The sequence below is a fragment of the Amblyomma mixtum genome, chromosome 7 (assembly GCF_055824585.1).
Source record: "Amblyomma mixtum isolate Tamu chromosome 7, ASM5582458v1, whole genome shotgun sequence".
Lineage (NCBI taxonomy): Eukaryota > Metazoa > Arthropoda > Arachnida > Ixodida > Ixodidae > Amblyomma > Amblyomma mixtum.
Window position 1 is genome coordinate 24,080,483 of NC_143018.1, and position 20,726 is coordinate 24,101,208.

Consider the following 20,726-nt stretch of genomic DNA (forward strand, 5'->3'; position numbering starts at 1 on the left):
ACAAAGCCAAAATGACATGGCACATGGTTTGTACTTGATTCTTATGGCGTTGTTGCACAGACTTCAAGAATGCATTACACGCAAGCAAAACTTTGCATCGCTGCCATTTTCTTGTTTTGTTTTGTTTTTGTTTTTCATCAGTATAGCAGCTGGTTCACAAGCCTGACACTATTTCAGTACACAAGATGCTTGTTTCATGAGGTGATATGGCTTGCTTTTATGTCTTAGTGTCAGAACTACTTCCCTTTTTGTAATGTTAAGACTGCTGCTTTGGGTGTCGGTTCCAATGTGTCACATGAAAATCACTTCTACACACAACGGTTTATCTTTGTGATAAAAAATAGTGATGAGCCTTTGATCACTTCCACAGAGTTCTTGTGCTCTCTTTCTCTCTCATGATTGTGATCATTACCGCTTTAAGTGTTCAGATACTTGTAATGCATGATAAGCAGTAGAAAAAAAAACTGCGTGTTCCTCTCAGGCTCTGTGTAATAAAAAAATTATGTGAAATTGAACTTCCTTTCTTATACTTTTACATCTGTGAACTTCAAGATTGTGTTAAAGGTGTACGCTTGCGTGCTTTTATGCGTGTTTAACCCCAGGTGGTCGAAATTTCCGGAGCCCTCCACTACGGCGTCTCTCATAGCCTTAGTTGCTTCGGGACGTTAAATCCCATAACCCAACCAACCAACCAAAGTTGTGAAGTTCTGCTAAAGTTCCACTAAAGCTATACAAGCTTAACTCAGATATATTTTCTGATAGCTGGTTAGGACAGCCTCAGGAGTATATGGAAATATAAATCTTTTACAGAAAAGTGTCAGATGTTACTATCCTCTCAAAAAAGCATTGAGCTCATGCGCTACAAATATAACTTGCTTGTTGGATTGTTACAGTTGCTCAAAACACTTTTGCTTCCACTTGCCTCATTTGTTTGCCCGCACGTGCTCATAGTGAAGTGTTCAGTATGGTGGTGCCCTTGGGTGCTGCTTGGCCCATAGATTGAAGGCACGGAGAGTTAGGGGTGGACTGGGTACTCATCGTCAAGTGCGCATAAGCTTGGAAGAATTCGAAATGTAAGGGCCATGTCATTTCACTTTCTGCACCAGTGGTTGATAGTATAGTTGCTGCTCAAATGGAGAGAATTGTCCACTTTTGGGGAAATGCCCTTTGAGCAAAATAAAAGCTGTTGCTTATGCCCACGGACAGACGCAAGAGTGATGCAGAAACGGTAGTCTCTTTAATGATCCATTTACTCTCGGAGCATTTTAGATTATGGTCTGTGTTTTATCATGATAAAATGCTCTAGAACAGATACGCATGTATTGGCTATATAGTTTCCATCTCATCATCCATGTTTACACGCAAGTTTGTCCGCTAAACTCTTTCTTTGTAATCCGGGCACGCAAATATGCACACACTCAAACGAAACAGGACTTATGAATGTGTCCACTGTAATAAGATGAACCAGTTTTAGCTGCAGAGTAAATGCAATGTTGCAAATGGCAAAGTTCTCAAATGCACTTGCTCATTCCCTTGGCTCTATGTGCAGAATACAGCATGATTCTGTCAAGCTCAAAGAAAAAAAAAACAGCAATGAAGACGCTAGTTTGGAGAAAATATATGTGAGCACTGTGTCACTCTAAATGGCCTCTCCTCATGCAGTCGCTCCCTGATCACCCATGCATTAGCTTTTGAACCACGTACCAGCTAGATCATAACAGTGACTACTATACACACTAGATCTTGGATTTCTCTCCCGCAAGTCCCATCGGACATGAGCACTGTAGTCAGGATCATACACACAGTTTATCTACAGGAAAACTGCAGTGCATGCGTTGCCTGTTGTACACCATGGTTTACACGCAAGCAGTACCGTTGTCCTAAAAAGCTTGGGTGTCACTTGCCAACATTTGGTGACGTTAATTGTGCAGTGATGTCTGTGTGGCAGTTTTTGCCATTTTGTACTGTTTTTCATGATATTGTTACACAATATCATGTTCTTTGCCTTCAGTTTGGGACCAACATTTGACAAGAACCCGGCACATATCCTTGGTTTATCTGTGAGCAAGTTTAAGGTTTAGCTGGGCTTTCTTATAGTGAACTTTTGATGCACTGTTTCTGTGGATCGTACCTAGTATACGCTGATGACAAACTGCACCTACCTTAGGATAATATTACTTTGCTGCATGCTGTCTTGTTATTGTTTGCATGGATATGCAGAATTGCTCCTGAAAGCTACGTTGTCATGTGTTGTTTGGTTGTATATATTACTGGTACAGGTTGGTGGCCTTGCACTAACAAAGCCATTACTGGATTATAAAGGGCACCACTGATCTTACCAGTTCATTTTAGTAGTTGTGTTTTATTTACTGGTATCCAAGTTCTTTAAGAACCATTTAATGGTTTGATCACTGCTTGTTCACTGCTTGCCCTTGCACTATAGCCGATGGCCTCGGATTTTCATGAACACTCGCTTATGCAGTGCTGCCTGCGTTTTGATGAAAAAGATCTGCTTTCAACGATGCAGGCTTGCCTTCCTCGCGGTTCAAGGGCAGCCACCCAGGTGGAGAAAACTCTCTCGGAAAATACCGCCTGTTACAGTGCACCTTGTGCCCTTACACCACGCAGTACAACACCCACTTAAAGGACCACCAGCGGACACACACTGGCGAACGTCCGCACGAGTGCAGCTACTGCGGTAAAGGGTTCGTGCAAAAGAGCCACCTGGTGAAGCACCAATACATCCATACAGGGACAGGGAAAAGGCGGTTCCGGTGTGAGATTTGCAACATCGCATTCACATGCAGGTTCTTACTGACGCACCACAACAGGGTGAAGCACACAGATAGGGCCACCACCCCGTAAACCTTTGGCATTTCTGGTCAGCATTCAGCAGTGACAAGTGTTGCTAACAACCTGTGCATGCTTTTGACTTTGTGTGTTATGTGGAGCCATTTTGCCCAATAAACTAATGCAATATCTGACGATCGCTTCCTCTGGGTGCACACCTGCTTCCTGTACCTCAAGAACAACAGACAGCAGTGCGCAGAAAAGAAGTGCATGAGCTATGCATGATGAGTGCAAAGCTCTGTACTTTCATATTGTTTATAGTCAGCTTTGTTTTTTTGCTTGCTTTTTACACATGGTTTGCAAGCAAAAGGCTTGTGTAACTTCATATATATAGCTGTTCATAAGAGTAGTTTTATCCCAGCTAATCGGCAAATTTGCTTCAAGGCACAACTAAGCAGGTTTTATGCATATCCTGTGCTCAAAATGACTTTCCAATTCATTATATCATAGCTTTGAAGTGCTCAAAGTGTTACGTGCTTTGGCACTTTGCACCTGGCACGTTTTATGGACCTTCAGAAATTTAAGAGATAATTTTGATTGTTTAAGTTTTGAGCGAAAGATACTATTTTGCTCTAGGTGACTGCTAAGCTCCAAAGAATTGCTGCTTCAGCTTCACTCCCCAACAATGCCCAACATTTTTTCATATACTAGTGGCTCAAACTTAATACTCCTATGACATATATTCAGTTCATATGGGTACGATGTATCACCCACGCTCACCAGTTATTATCGTTGCACGTACTATACTGGGGGACAGCTTTGTGTTGCTATGCAGTGGAAGCTACGAGCGTGAGATGTTGTGGCTTCAACAAGCACGCAGTCCGCATATGTGCTCAGGAGCCAGAGAGATGGACAGGCATATGTGAGCTGGCGGTGCGTGCTTGAAGCTTCCACTACATGGACACAGAAAGCTGCCCTGTCCCCGCCCAGTCGAAAAAACAGTTGGAACTAATTGGATTTCCAACTGGTTCCAGTCGGACCAATTGAGTTTCCAAGCGGTAGACCAATTGGTCTGTCCAACTGCACCCAATGTATCCACATCAATATTTGCATATTTGACAAACAAAGCAGAACTAATATATGGTTCTTATAATAGAGCTATCAGCAGCTTAAACTACTAATTTGTATTCATCATCTGCACCACCAGAGCGGTCAAAATTAAATTAAATGACTGCGCTCAGTGGGCAAGCACAACTAGCCCCAGCATGAGAGTCTCATAAATGGGGTATATAAATTGGAGCTGAAGTGTGTTCTCCGCGGGTACACATTGAGCTGATGCACGTGTGAAGGAGAAGATGGGCATTAGCCCAGCCGCACTACCATTGCTCTAAGCGATACCCTCCTCAGCCTGACCGACAGCGGACCACCACTGCTTCACCGCTGCTTCCGTCGTCCTCAGCGTCACCAAATAAACCACCCTTACAATTGGTGGAGGTTTGGTTTGCCATCCCCATATGCCCTGGAACTCCGCAGCCGCACGCTACCGATTCCAGGTATGCCCGCCGACACCATCCATCAAGCCGTGCAGGTTGGCCCGGCAGTCCTATGTTCTGGTTCCCTCCAGCATGGGGAACCCGCCCTCTTCAGCGGGACTGACGACCACGATGCAGAAGACTGGATTACATCCTACGAGCGAGTGAGCACGTATAACAAGTGGACGACGCTACAAAAGTGAGCATTATCTTCTATTTGACCGGTGTTGCATACCTGTAGTATCGCAACCATGTGGGCCACCTTAAAAAAAAATCTCTCCAAAGTGTTTGGTCGTCCAGCTGTCCGAAAGCTGCGTGCCGAACAACGCTTGCGCAAACGTTCGCAGTATTCAGGTGAGACCTTTACCAGCTACATCGAAGATGTGGTCAGCCTGTGCTCGTGAATCAACGCCCCTATGTCCGATGCTGACAAAGTAAAGCATATTCTGAAGGGTATTGAGGAGGACACATTTCAAATGCTGTTCTCCCAAGATCTCCGCACCGTTTCAGAAAGTCTCTGCCAGAGTTACGACGAGCTGCGCAAGCAGAGGCTCCTCACTCACCAGCCCTCTGTGCCTGTCGAGTCGCTTGTCAGCCTGTCAGCCACACCTGAACGCACGGCGCTATAGCAACAGCTCAACGACTTCATACGTGAGGAGGTTAATTGCTCGTCAACTCTCCCTTCTGCCATCCCACTCCGAGCCATCTCCATTTATGGCGTCTGACCTTTGCCATGTCATCATCGAACGTGTAGCTGAAGCCCTTCCGCTGGTCCAGCCGGCTGCATCAGCACCTCAGCCCGCTCCTGTCACTGCCCCATTGACCTACGCTGAAGCCATTGTGTGGCCGAGGCCACCTGACTACTGCTCGCGCTATGCTATGCCTCAAGCGCCTGTGCCTTATGTCCCTCAAGCAACGAGGCCTTTTTTCCGACCACTACCACCATTTGGAAATGCCTGGCATACAAGAGAAAATCGTACCATCTGTTATTCTTGCGGATTGCCTGGTCATGTGGCCCGGCTTTGCCGTCGTCGTCGTGTGCCAGTCTCCTCGCTACCTTCCCGAGTTGCCGGCTGCTGGCCTACTCAAACTCAATACTCAGCTACAGCCGAGCCGCGCCAGAGTCGTCCTCTTTCATCTGACCGCTCCACTTTCTCCAACCAGCGTTCACCATCTCCGCGTCACCGCTCCCTCGCACTGGCGCCCCACTCTTCCGCAAGAGGAAAACTAGATGCCGCAGTTCCTGAGGCAAGAACTGCACTGCCAGCAAAATCTCAGCGGCCTCATTCCTCGTCGACAACCTTATCAAAGTTTTTGTAGACAGTGTTTCTGTTCTGGTGCTCGTCGATACCGGTGCTGCAGTTTCTGCGATGGCCATAACCTTTTCCGTTGCTTGTGAAAAATGATGCCCACCAGAAGATGGGTATTATCCCAGCTCCACTGCCATCACTCTGAGCGAGACCCTGCTCAGCTTGACCGACGGCGGACCACCACTGCTTGCTACGTAGCAAGCAGTGGTGCAAGCAAGCAAGCAAGTAGCAAGCAAGCAGTGGACGACCTCCGTCGTCCAGTGTCACCAAATAAACCACCCTTACATATGCTATTAGTGTCTGAATGTGTAATGTTTCTTGTGTGTGTGTCTGTTGGCCTTGATTTCCATAAAAGGTTGTGATTTTCAATTCCGCAGTAAAAATGCCGACGGCTCCCTGCACTCCTCACAAATCAGTTTTCCTTTTGTACATTAATATGTTCAGTTGTAGAAATATTTCTCACATTGTGTATTTTGCGCAACTTAATTGTGAGATAGTATTTTCTGGATGCATTAACTGCCTATGGCCTCAGTTGGTCGGGTGGCTCTGGAATGTCCGATTGGTTCCTACTAAATTTCAAATATTTTTTTTTTGAGTGGCCGAGTAGACTAGTGGCATATGGACCTTCACAATTCCGTCGCTTTTCATTCATCCCAAGCCTTGCGGCGCAGTGCATGTGTCCACGCCTACAGTGCTTTTCTTTTTTCCTAAAACCAACTCGCGTTGTGACGAGCCGCGTGCGAAGTCGGACACGAAGGAACCCGCCGTGCGGTTCGGCTACTGATCGTAGTTACTCAGATTCGAACTCGGCCGCGGCGGCGTTTCTGTGGAGGCGGAACCAGCGAAACGCAAAAGACGCCCGTGTGCTATGCAGGAACTTTTTCCCGGAGCTCTCCTCTGTGGCACTTCTTTCCAATGTTCTTTCTCCCTTTCTTCTTTCACTCCCACTTTCCTCTCTTCCCTTACGGCATGGTCAAGGTGTCCACCAAGAAGACGGAGACAGTTACTGAAAAATTCCTTCCTGCAGAGTGGAGGGCAATCAGACTCCACATCATAAATCTAAATATGACAGAAGCCAGCAGCCACAGAAACCAAGGGGCACAGGGGATTTTTTTTAAAAGTTATTTATTTTGTGGTGTTGATCAATTTAGAATATTACTGAATATGTTATCGTTTAAAAATAACTGATTAGAAAAGCAGAAGAAAAAACAACCACCTGCCGCCGGTGGGATCCGAACCCACGACCTCCGAATAAATCTAAGTTCACTTTAATGTCTTTTTAAACCACACACTCTCTAAATACAGTGCTTTAAACCACGAAACCGATTATGTTCAAGTCGAAGCTCAGCAAGCACTACAAGGCTTGAACACGATCGCATCGAAGACGCGGGTTCGATCCCGGACGCGGCGGTGGAATTTCGATGGAGGTGAAATTTTAGAGGCCCGTGTACTATGCGATGTCAGTGTACGGAAAAGAATCTCGATCAAGTGGTCGAAATTATCCGGAGCGAGTCGCTTTGGGACGTGAAACTCCAGAACACATCGCCAAACAAAGATCAGTTCGACGCGCGCCCTTTGCACGTGCGCATTCACTTTAAAACTCATGATGTACGCCAGTAAAAACGAAACCATTAGCTCTATGGAAGCAGCATTCGCGTTCCCGATGCAAGCGCTTCAGAAGCGTAGCGGTCGTCTGGAACGTTTCTTTCGAAAATTTTAAAACAGCGCAGTACCCACTAGTTCTGTATTGCAAGTGATACGGCGACCGCGCTGGCCGTGTGCCGTTCCCCGACGATTGCCTATCTATTTATCGTGATCCTGTGGCAACAGTCGTGATGAGGATGACATGTTGACAGTGGCTTGTTTACCGTGGCAAGTTAGTTATGGAGGCTTTTCTTTACTGCTCATTGCCTCCTGTACTTGCGTAAATGTAATGCAGGCGTCGAGGGTGCGTGGTGCTTTCAGTTTGCTTTTTCACATCGTTGCAGTGGAAAGCCGGGCGCCAAGTGGATAAAGCATATGCGGCCCAGTAACGTGCAAAGCGTTACGAATTGCAGAGCTCTAGAGTCTATGGGATGCGGGTTATTCAGCTCGTGTGCGCACCTCGATTAGGACGGCTGATCGAAATGCGCGCGCTTTACAAAACTGACATCACGGTGCATGAACCAAGACTTGCTTTCACGGTACACGGTGTGACGACACTTGGACAAGTGTTTTACCTTGTTGCGAATAAGGAGATTCCAACTAGCAATACCTCCTATGTGTGCTCCATCGGATATCTGCTGCTTTGGAGTGCTGTGCGTCACTGGACCCAATGTGTGCAGGTTCACTCCAAGGGGCACCTGCCTGAGTAGACCGTACTCTACCCCTACAGAAACAAGATTCACATTCATTGTCATTGCTTCGGCGCAGAATGCATGAAACTGTCTTTTAAGCAGGTGTTTTCAGATGCAGAGGTCTCATTGTATGGTGCCATTCACGTGTACAGGTGCCCACAAAAGTTTTCGGAAGAAAACAATTGCAACAAAGCCTAATACTGGGCAGCCTAAGCATGCAGCCATAAAGTGAAGTGCGTGCTTTGTAGCTCCTAGCGCGACCTGAACGATGCACCCCCCAGTTACCAGTTTGCGATTATGGTCAGCGAGGAAATTGATGTTTCGCGTGATTTCGGCGTTCCGAAAACTTTTGTGGGCACCTGTATGTGTTGTCGCATGTTCCTCATGTAAATGAATGGTGTTCACAACTTGCGGGCACACCTGAGGTTAAGTAGAGTTGCAGTACTCTACGACTTGCAGTACTCTATCAAACCAAGTCACATTATTTTCCCTGGCTTGCATTCAGCCTAAATACAACGAAATGAGTCTCAGAAAATGAAGCGTCCTATGTTTTGTGTGAATTAATGCACATGAAGTTTTACTTGTTAGTGGTTGTACCTGCTGTTTGTGCAGAAAATTTTTCACATTCCTGTTTACGTTGTCTTTCACATTTCTGCGTGATTTTTACAAACACAGGGCAACAGATGAGAGAGACAGAATGTGGTGCTGTATACCACAAGCCGTACCCACTCACGGCACATGACATGCTTTTAAAGCTGTATTTTGGCAATGTGGCTTGCAGAGAAAATGACATGGTTTTGTTATGGTGCTCGTGGAATTTCGCAGTGCCTTCTGGCAACAACTTTTAGTGCACAATGTATCGAGTTAGTCTGGTGTGTTGTAGGGAAACCCCCTCAAAGTGGGGTAGATTCTTAACATGGGAGTAATCACTGATTAGCATCCACCCTAATGAATAACTACTCCCTTATTACCATATTGGGTGCGTTTCCTGGACACTAAGATTTTTTCAGTGTTTATACAGAGAAGTCTGAACATGAGCTCTTTGAGCTGTTGCGAACACATGCACAGCATTTGTGCTACCCCTAGATTTGTACTGGCTGCCATGTGCACGCAACAGTCCAGCAAGTATTGTGGAACTGTGAAAGGAATGCTTCTTGCAAAGGTCAATAGTCCTGGCCTTTATGCAGAAATTTTGTGTTGCCACGGTCTACACATCTTTAACAGGGATGAAAAAAAGTTACAAACTACAGATCGTAATGTTCCAAATTATGGTGTGCAGAAAATGAAACAGCGAAGTTCAAAGCACGGAGTTGTCACCAATGGAAGCCAATTTATGGCGTTGTTAGAAATTCCCAGTGGCATTTTTTGCCCCAGTGTCCAAGTCTCTGCATGCTAAATGCGTTGATTCTGACTTGTCATTGGTGGTTGTTTTTCAGGTTGCTTGCTTGAAGTTCGTGACAAAAAAGAACTTGTGCCAGAATTCTGCGGTGCTGAATCCTGCCATCAGTGCAGATCTTGTGATGCAACTGCTGTCATGCCTGTTGGCTAAAACTGAGTTCACCCACTTTTGTGCAGGAGATAGGTTGTGAAGCCCAGTAGACTTGAAGTGTGGTAGTTTTAATGTATGGATATAGAGAATGCAAGTCTATTTGCTTGATATATGGTGGTACTGTGTGTTGGTGGCTAGCCTTTTTCAATTATACTAGCATTTATAAAGGCTGTCACCTCAGTCTTGTGAAGCCTTAGTTTCCAAAGAGATGGGGAGGCTTAAAAGTGCATACTTGCTGTGTGACACAGAGTAGGCCTTTTATATATGGTCCATGGACACCACGATGTTGAAAAACTCAACCATATTCAACCACGATCCTATTGCTGTGCCACCAGCACCAGGCAGGTGTATGCTAATGACATGTCAAATGCATCGAAAAACTGTAAAAGGATCCAAGAAGTATTCATATTTTCACTTTGTGAAAAGGGTGTAGGATGTAGAAAGCACAAAGCTTTTTGCACACTTTGTGTTGCGAAGACAGTGCCCCGCTATACTGCTTTGCATATAGTGTCTTCATTGCTCCAAAAATCATGGGTCCGGTTGGTCATTTCTTCTGATTTTTTTTTTTTACTTGTTCAATGTGACAAGCTGACCTATAGTACTTCAGGTGGAATAAACGTCCAGCTGTGGATGTTCAGTGTCAATGGAGGTAAACGGGAAATCAAAGGAAGCAACGCTGCACTTTGAGAGTGTTTCTGTAAAAATCGCCCACTGTAGTCAAGCTTAGCCTGAGTTCAGTCAGCTCAGTTTCTGCAAACTCTGATGTGATGCTTCAGGCCTGAAAAGCACTAGATTTCACTATGGATATGACTTGTCGCTTGCTTGCCGTGAGGTTTTTGACATATTGCACTTATCCGCTCTTATTTGAAAGAAAAGATTCTGGCTTCAATCATAATGACAATTAGAATGTCGGGAAGTAGCACCCTAGTTGTAACAACCTTTCCAGTGTCTATAACCTGTCTAGATTGTAGGCTTACATCTTGACATTACATAGACATTTAACATATAGAAATTAGCTCATACTGGTATCCCACTTAACCTTGTTTTACAGCATGACTAATGGTTTTTAAGCTAAGTAACACTTGACATTTCCTTGACAACACTGAGATAGCTCTTCAATCTCTACCAAAATGCAAATTTGTAAGACAGGTGTTTTAACCAGAAATCAATTTTACATTTCACGTTTGACAAAAGTAAGTTTTCTCTGATACTTCGCATAATAAATTTGCACAGCATAATGCACAGAAGCATGTTTTGATCAAGTAACTTATTATCATGGCCATTCTATATTGGTAAATGGTGACTTGTAGTGAAGCTTGCAAAAATGGATTATTGTCTCTTTTTAACCCTCAAGTGCCTGAATAGTAATAGTGTGCATTCATTTCATTATAGGACTGCAATGTGTCCTGTTTGGTGAACTTTGGTAGTAGCCATTACAGTGTTTTAAAGTAAAATAGGAATGAACGAGCTTTTCTGATTAAAACAGTGTCAAAAGTGTCGCAGTGGCTTCGTGACCTCTTTTGTTAGGTGTCCAATAACCTAAAAACACCTAAAATTAATAACCCAATAACCTAAAAAACCAATAAACAAAGGTGCTAGCCCAGCAGCGCTTCAACACTTAAAAGGCCATTTATCCTTACTTCAAAGGTGATGCAGAACACGCATTTCAGTGAGTGTGCCCACATAAGTGACTAACTCTTTGCTTTTGGTTCACAGAGTAAATGTCAAGTTGTTGTGCTGCAGTCCTCAAGAGGTGCACATGAGCTGGTGTGTAACAGAGGTACCAGTGCTGAACCGACACTCTATGCAACTGCAAACCACTCATTCACCAAGATGGTGTCATGTCGAAAGCTGCATTTGCCATTCGAGCCACACTGATCCCCAAGGCCAAGTACTGGCGAGATGCACAAGTGTCGATTGCCCATTGTTATCTCATGGTACTGGAACTGGATCAGAAATCTCTGGTGTCTAAATGAACATTAAACTCATGAAAGCATTTACTTTCAACACTTGCTTTCATGGGAAGGAATTATTTCTGAATTGCATGAAGCTCTGCTAATAAAGCATGAGGAGGTGTAGTCTTGCATCATCGGGCAAGCCTTTCGTTATCCAGACTTGTCGAACAGAACTGCGCACGTGACTAGGTATTCTATTCTGTGACTGAGAGGTGAAGACTTTGCCGTTTGGCTCAATTTGCCCATGGAAGCAAGAAGAAGCCTTGTGCTTGCAGGCACTACCACGCCCGAATGAGATGCCTGTGGTGTGAATAGTATGGCATCTCTGAATGATGAGTCAGAATTGAAATTGTGCATCTACACAACAAAGGTCAGCGTGGCTCTTGCCACCATCAGAATGCAGTATCAGAAAATGACTTAGCACGGCAACAGTTCAAACCAATGAGTATTTCATCTTTAGAGCTTCTGTTCTAAGAGGTAACAACGTTCACTTGATATTAGGTGCTGCTTTGCAGTATTACAAGTTGTCAAGAAAAACATACAGTAAGGATATTGAATGTATGTTGTGCTTTTCTTGTGCAGAAGACGTCTTGTATTCACATATCGCTGCCTGTGGATGGCTGTAATATCCTTGTTGTTTGCAGTGTGTAATGGTCATAAGAAATGCTTGTTGTGTATTTTAATTAAGCTTGTGTCTGCTGCAGAGAGTACTTAATATAATACTTCAACATGACTCATTAGTGAAACTGTTCCAGAGCTTTTCTCTGGCATGCTGTATACAGCCCTCAGTGTTGCTTTGTATTGTATAAGTAGTTTAACCTCATCTTTAATTATGGCTTGTTGACTAGTGCTTTATTAGGGAAGTAACGTAGAAGCTCGGTACATTTGCTCTTGAATCTCTGCTTTTGGATGCAGCATGGCTTCTATTTCAAGACGTTAACTGAACGCACTCAGTGCTGTATCTTGTGCTTTGAGTTTGTTCTTTTTATTTGACTTTAATGTCCTTAATGTGCTGCTGAAAAGAACTGTACTGTTTACAGCAAGTCATGGTGAAGCTCCCAGGCAAAGTATGTTCCTATGTTGGTTGTTCTTACTTTTATATGCCATCAATGAAGCAAGGACTAGAGGGAAATGCGGCTGGGCAGAAAGGAATGTTTGGTGGTAGTTTGGTTTGGTTTGGTTAATGGGGTTTAACGTCCCAAAGCTACTAAGGCTATGAGAGACGCCGTAGTGGAGGGCTCCGGAAATTTCGACCACCTGGGGTTCTTTAACGTGCACTGACATCGCACAGTACACGGGCCTCTAGAATTTCTCCTCCAAAGAAATTCCAGCCGCCGCGGCCGGGATCGAACCCGCGTCTTTCGGGTCAGCAGCCGAGCACCATAACCGCTGAGCCACCGCGGCGGCTGTTTGGTGGTAGTGGGAGTGTGTTCTATGCTGTCACATGCAGATAAATCTACCCTGGACTTTGCTGGGTTTGACTGTTTTGTCCTTGCTGCTCAAATATTTAATTCTCATGAAACATTTCCATTGTTATTCTAATCCCCGATGAATAAGAAAAATGGCTGCACAAAAGGAACTGTGGGAAATATATAACAAAGCAGCGGCTATGATGCTGTAAAGCACCCTCCTGTGAGTGTACGTCTGAGCACCCATCCACCCTCCACGAAATCAAATTCAAAGACACCATGGACAGGCGATCAATGTAAAAGTGACACGTACATGCTCTTGTTATTGGTTATTTCTTTTCTTTACTCCATTACTTTGTCTTAACTGTGAGCCAAAGCTTATGCCAATGAGTTGCTTGGAAATGTGAACATTGTCCTTGAGTAACAGAATCCATGCTGCTTTATGCAATGTGTTTTTCGCATGATGGTCTGTTTTGTCTTTTGTGGGTTTCGAAGCTGTTTTATACCTTTGGCCTAGAGTAATTGGTTGCTCTGAAGTGCAGTTTAGTGAAAATTGTGTTGTGACAAAATTAGCTGGCTGGCTTTGCTTTTCTGAAAATGCATTTATTGAAACAATTTTCTATTCTGTGTGTTGTACAGTATTGCAGAGGGTAAGCCACCATTTGGGCTTTCTTTGCAACTTTTTAATTGTCTAATTCATTGTTGGCGAAGCAGGTTCAGGGAAAGAAAAGCCAGTTCTGGCATCTTTGTACCTTTGTACTGTTCTTATTTTCTTTCGTTGTGCAGACTCGCCGCACATGCTGCGTCTCTGACCCAGCACAGACTCATCGCATGACAATGCAGTTAAGGAAGAGGTCTTGCCTTTCTTGCAGCATGGCCATCGTCCCTTGCCATAACGCCTGTGCCAGAGTGTGCGGCCGAGCAGCGAACCCTCTTGCCTGTGCCTCCCCCACTGATGAGCATGACTAGTGTGACTCAGCATGGAGCAGGTCAGTGGTGGCCCTGCTCTTCTTCTTCATCATCATCATCATCAGCCTTACTATGCCCATTGCAGGGCAAAGGCCTCTCCCATGTCTCTCCAATGAACACTGTCCTTTGCCAGTTGCGGCCACCATATCGCCGCAAACTTCTTAATCTCATCCGCGCACCTAACTTTCTGCCGCCCCTACTACGCTTGCCTTCTCTTGGAATTCACTCCGTTACCCTTAAGGACCAGCGGTTATCTTGCCTTCGCAATACATGCCCTGCCCAAGCTCATTTCTTCCTCTTGATTTCGACTAGGATGTCATTAACCCACGTTTGTTCCCTCACCCACTCTGCCCGCTTCCAATGTCTTAACGTTACACCTATCATTTTTCTTTCCATAGCTCGCTGCGTTGTCCTTAACTTAAGCTGAACCCTCTTTGTTAGCCTCCACATTTCTGATCCATAGGTGAGTACCGGTAGATACAGCTGTTGTAGACTTTTCTCTTGAGGGATACTGGCAAACTGCTCTTCTTATGCTGTTCTCATCATGGCAATAGCGCAGTTTGCCTAAGCTTAAAGGGACGCCGAGGAGAACTCCTCCCACTTTATGTCCTTATTAAAAATCGGTCCTATAGCTCTTTTTGGGCGTGTTATGTTTCTCTGGCAGCATAAAATGCAATTACTACTGAGAAAGTTGCGTTAAAAAAATTTCACGCCGCTCGATTCAGACTTGTGAAATCTGCACCGAAAATGACTCCGTGATCACTGTTTTTAGTGAATGACTATGTAGTCAAGCCTCTGGGATCCGTGTATTTATAAGAATGTGGCCATCACAGTTTACTTACGAAATTGGCCGGGGGTGGTGACGTTTCATTTCTTGGTCTTTCCTAGCCAACTCCAATGTGTCTTTAGTGTTCCTTTAAGGCCTTCTTGGTTTTTGCTTTATGTGTCATGCTTGATCACCAGTGCCATGGTTGTCTGTACAGAACATCTGAATGTTGTGCCCAGGTTTGTGCTAGTTCATTCTTGCTAATTATCTCGCTGCTGTATTTTTGAGCGGAAAATTACTACATAAAGTATAGCGTAAAATTTACTGCTTTATTCATCTGAAATGTTTCAGTCCCAGCATGACGTTAGATGCCAAGACAAAATGCAGGTTTTGCTGCACGACACATGTCTTGCCACTCACATACTACTCAACCGAAAAGTGACAAACGTGGAGAAGGTAGACCTAAAGATAACTGATAGACTGATAGGCTTATGGATAGGCTGAGCTTTTATATGCTACAAAAGGCCTAAAAAGGAAATATAGGTGCCACCATGAGCGGCCGATTTCACAAATAAAATGCGCATGTTGACACTGATTTTTGGGGGCGGATCTCGGAGACTATGCTAAGCCACCGTTCACTTCAAAACAGCGGCAATTCATCCTTTTCCATAAGGGCGTCACCAGTTTGAATCGGCTGGCAGGAAGGTTTTTAAATTCAATGTTCTTGCCAATAAATGCATCTTTTTCTGCTCGACAAATGTCAACATAGCCAGAAAGAGGCAAGGAATCAATTGCTACTGAGAATAGTGATTGGATGATGTCCTCGGTATCGCTCTAAGTGAAAAACACGTACAAGATGATGTGCAGTTTGCTGAAAAGAATACACATTCACTTGTACCGATTTTGTTTTTCTGTTTGTACACAGAATGCACACTAATCTTTCTTTGAGCAATGTCAGCATGTATGATTCCACTGCGATTGTAAAGCCAACTAGGATTTTATAATTTGAATACAATTTGAATACAAGTCGGTAACAGTTGGGCACTTATGTTATTTTGAGAATAAATGTCATCGTGTTCAATCATGTGTGCATGCATCATGTGCATTGTAAATTCCTGATCCATTATGTTAGCGTGTGACGAAATTTCAAGATATAAAAGGCGAATTTGCCCAGCCCTTGTAGCATAATAATGGCTGAAGACACTGCTGCTAGTCATATTCAGTGCCGTGACAGGCTTTTGGTTGGCGACTACTGCACATGCAATCTGTTCGAGCGTTAATTTGAAAAGCAAGCCTTTTTGTGAAGCAAAAGAAACTGGATGTCTGTAAGTTTACAGCATAAATTAGCTTGAAAGTGCAATACAGTACTGCAGCACTGAATGATGAGAGTAAAGTACAGCCTTTTAATAAAGTAAAATAAAGGGCCACAGGTAGGCTTTTACCGCATGAGGAGGATTTAGGGTTGCTTAACGGTGGAACAAACCACTGACCTGTCAACGCAATGCTTCACCCCAGAAAAGCCAAGCACCAGGTCGGGGGAAATCTTGTACCCATTAGAAAACTGATGGTAACCTGGCGGCACTGGGGATCGAACCCAGCACCTCCCAAATGTGAGGTGGGTGCTCTGCCACAAGACCATCACTTCAGCTTTGCTGCAGGGCCTTGATATGTGGTGCATTATGCAGTGCCAGCATTCCTAGTCTTTTGAAGGTATGAGGAACTGTTGGCCTTACACCTCCGGAAGTTAGGGCTTCCACAGGTTCTACAAGACCCTGACTACACTGCTTAGAAGCAAACCTTCTGGATCTTTTTGACAAAGGGTTCACATGCGCTTTGCTACGGTGCATCTAACCAGAAGCTCTGACGCATCCGCACTTTCGTGTTTTGCAGCACTGCCAGTTCCGTTCAACCCGGCTGCTTTTCATGGGGACGCTGCTGCCAGAGGGCCCTGTGTGCTGAGTGACAGCCAATGCGACTCAGCCGCGAGCAGTGCAGTGCATGGCAGGCCCATGGACATTGCCGTCGAGCCGAGTGTGCGGACGCTGGGTGGCGTCCAGGATACGCTCGCGCTACTTTCTTCAAGGGCTCCGAATCCGAAGCCTTTTTCGTGCCACGTGTGCCCCATGAGCTTTGGCTTCCACTCTCAGCTGCAGGTGCACTTGCGGTCGCACACCAAAGAGACACCATTCCGTTGCCCCCACTGCTTCAAGGGATTCTCGCAGAAGGGCAACTACAACCGACACATGCGCATCCACGAGAACACACTGAATGAAGCGAAACAGTGAGAGAGGGTGTGAAAGGGGCTACGCAGCACACGTCACAGAGTACAAAGGGAAGAAAAAATAGAAGACTGTGCGGCACATGAAGCTCGCAAAAGCTGCCAGCATGTTTATTTGATGAGTGGCTTGTTACATTTACGGTAGAGTCTTGATGACACGAATCTCACGGGTCAGCAAAAAATATTTGTATCACCCGAAACTCATGTCATCAAAAACTGAACAAGATCCATATGCTGAAGAATGGGAAATGCATTCACATAAAACTATTTGCAGCCTATTGGGTTTATTTACTTCGGCACCGCTTAATGCTCGTGGTGCCTATTGTGTAGCAAATGGCAGTCGAAATGTCGGTAATGTGGGGGCCATGTGACACTGTTCAGTGCTCATGATGCGTGCTGCATTACTAGCAATCGCGGTGTCGGCTATGTGAGAGCAGCACTAAGTGCTTGCGGGAGCATTATGGCGTCTACGTTCGTGTCATCCGTAGTGGTGAGAGAGAGTGAGTGTTCGGTTCGAATCACCTGTAATTCTTTACATTGTGCTCAATGCACTTCAGCTGGGAAATTTCATGAATCCATATAGTGCTAGAATTCATATCAGCTGTGATTGTAACATCAAGATTCTACTGTATATGTCAGCTGAGAAGGAGGAAAAAAATGACATGTGAAAAAAACAATGGGTACATAAATGTACAGGCGCGGACAAAAGTAAATGAAGCACGGAATCGCCTTCGAATATTTTTCACGCGTCACCTAATTGAAATTTCCAGCAGTGGTGCACGCATGCTGGCAGAGGAAGTTGTTGGGCTTTCTTTTAGACAAACAACGCTTCTTCATTACCAATGGAGAAAGCGTGATTGCACTTTGAACGCAATAGCGTGCTCCGTTTACTTATGGCCGCGCCTGTACATGGCCATATGTCAAATAAATAAGTTGATCACTTCATATTGAGGACATAAATTTGTTTTTGTTTCATCGTCATCATCATCAGACTAGCTAAATTCCACTGTAGGGAAAAGGCGCCTCGCCGTGATCTCCGTTTAACCCCTTGCCTGTGCCATTCGCACCCATGTTATTTCCAGCAAGCTTCCAAAGTTCATCATTCCATCTGGCTCGCAGCTGCCTTTGGTTATGCTCTTCCTTTCTCTTGGTGTCCACCCTGACACCCCACTTGAAAACCAGTTGCGAGTTGTGGACATTACATATTTTGCCTATGCCTGTTTCTTCTTTGCAATTTCAGCTAAAGTATCCTTGGCATGCACTTGTTCCTAGATGCATGGTGGTTATTTGGTCTCTTAACATATTCACTGTGTCTTGTCACTGGTGGGTCATGTCACGTGATTATACAAGCTGTGTGGCCACAGATACTGAGTCACACGATGAAGGCATGTAATAGCTCAGCAAGTGTTAAAAAGGCCGCAAAAAGCACACATGCAGGGTAACTATTGCCATCTATTTGGCAGCTCAAAATAAACTAGTTCTGCCAGTGGCTCATGCAGCACTCAAGGAAATATAAAGGTGGTCCATCAGTGGGTTATGTTGCACAGCGATTAGGGCTCCAGAAACGGCGGCCACAGCGAATGTGTTAATGCTGCACCTATCGCTTTTATTTTCACAATTTACTACACTGTTCTTAGCCTGTGTTAGCCTCCAGGTTCTGGCCCCCGAGATGACTGCTAGCAAGATGCATTGTTTACGATACAGATATTAGTTTGGGCTTAAAAAAAGAAATAAGAAAAAAGTGCCCTGCCCGCACTGTTTACGATACAGTAAGAAGAGACAGTGCAGCTATGGCGACCATGAGAGGCATACAGAATGTCTCTGCATTCTGAAGAGAGGCCCCGAGCTCCTTGCCTTGTCAGCCCTTTCCCATTTTCCATCAACTCCATGCTACCCTTAGTGACCCCTTGCTGCATTACGATGGCATTTGCTGCATCTGTGAAAAAATTGTCGCAGTCCACAAGAAGGAAAGTTTTTCTTGGCCTTCGAAAATTTGAGAAAGCTGTATAATTGCTTTTGTTCCTGTCTGGTGCTTGTACCCAGAACCAATACTAGACCAGTGCAGAGGATCAACCCGGTTGTTCTAAGTGGATGTCTACTCCACTTTCCCGACATCTGTTAGCCAGTCTAGTTAACTCAGTTGGTAAAGCGTGTGCTGTAGCTATTGTGCAAGCCCTTGTAATTTGTAAATTATCCCCGTTTAGTATACATTTGAAAGCCATTTTCACTGTACTGGTAAGGCCAACGCTTGGCAAATATATAAACAGTTAATCATGACGCTGATGCTATACAAGCAGAAATGGCAAATGGTTGGTTTATGGGGTTTAACGTCCCAAAGCGACTAAGGCTATGAGAGACGCCGTAGTGGAGGGCTCCGGAAATTTCGACCACCTGGGGTTCTTTAACGTGCACTGACATCGCACAGTACACGTGGAAATGGCAAATCTGATTCCTACTAATTTGACAACAGTTAATTCTTTTCTTGTGTTTAAAAGTCCCAAGAGCGATGCTCTGGCATTCCTATGGAAGCATGTGAATTTGATCTCTTATATAATTTGAATGGCAAGGTGAGGTACAGGCATTTGTGGCAGTGCAGAAAGTACAGTTAGAGAACTATTCTGTCCTGTTTATGGTGCCAGTGCTGACAGCCACACACTTGGACGTGCAGAGCAAGATATCCAGTCGTTCATCCACTCGATCTCTTGGGCAAAGATGTGGACAGATTAATCGCAATTTGCGTTTAACAGAATGGTCCTGTTGGCATTGAAGACAATGCTAACCAGGCTTACAGCACACTCCATTGGAGCTCAACTTCACAAAACCTGATTGTATGAACAAGGAAAGCTGCCGGAGAATAAGCTCTTAATAAGTGCTTGTTTGTAACATGTAGTTGCTACTTCACCCATTTCACTCCACAAATGGAGAGGTACATCTTGTTGTATGAATGAAAAGTTGATAATTTGAATTTCAGCAACTGAAATTGGTATAATATGTCCCATCTATAAACCAACACGGAAACTGCATGTTTGTAAACTGTACCAGCAAGAATTTTTGTAAAACCAATGAAAGTCGCACATTATTTAGTTTTTAAGAGTTTTCAATAAAAAAAATAATTCATACGTATTTTACACAGTTTACTGTTTATAAATCAAAATAAGGATGCAAATTTAGAGAAATTGTGAAACTGAATTTGCAGATGGTTTTTGCAGTTGTGTTTATGAACAGATGGATTCTGTACTCATTGTGCCATTGAGGGCAAAGGAAATGTCATGGTCGTGACAGACTATGCTGCCAAATAGAGCTCAGAAGCAAGACTTGCACCCGAGGGAGAGCACCATACCAAATTGTTGCAAGCTTCACTTTAGCTTTCTGCAAAGCGTGCTCATCTCATGTACAAAAGTGGCATTGTTTTTTTGCATGCAACTAAGCACTGTTAGCCAAGTTGCTACTTCACCCGATTCACTCCACAAATGGACAGGTACATCCCATTGTATGAATGAAATGTTGTCATGGTTTGAGTAAAATTAAGTTTGTGAAAGCTAACTGTTTTGTCTTGTTCGCAGTTTGGCACTTTCTACAAGTTGCCATTTAAATCTGCTTAGCCAGCATGGCTTGAATACTTGGGTGAACATGTTGTGTGTATGACGCAGCTGTGCATGATGCCGTTTCCCCCTGCACCATTCATAACACACTGCACCATTCATAACATTCATAACACACATGCTCATTCCACTATCACTGCAACCCTTGAAGAGCACCTGTGAATAGGAGGTGTTCATGCGATGATGATGAATTCTTATGGTGCAAGGGCATCTGTGGCCAAAGAGCGTCT

General features: G+C 44.5%; 1 protein-coding gene across 1 annotated transcript; it reads left to right on the forward strand.

The window, feature by feature from the left end:
• Positions 1-4,738: 4,738 nt before the first annotated feature.
• LOC149335313 (uncharacterized) lies at positions 4,739-20,418 on the forward strand. The gene is made up of 4 exons (XM_089553903.1): positions 4,739-4,912; positions 11,216-11,297; positions 13,754-13,870; positions 16,507-20,418. The coding sequence occupies exons 1-4, from the start codon at positions 4,739-4,741 to the stop codon at positions 16,899-16,901; spliced, it is 768 nt and encodes a 255-aa protein (XP_089410029.1). The 3' UTR covers positions 16,902-20,418.
• The last annotated feature ends 308 nt before the right edge of the window (positions 20,419-20,726 follow it).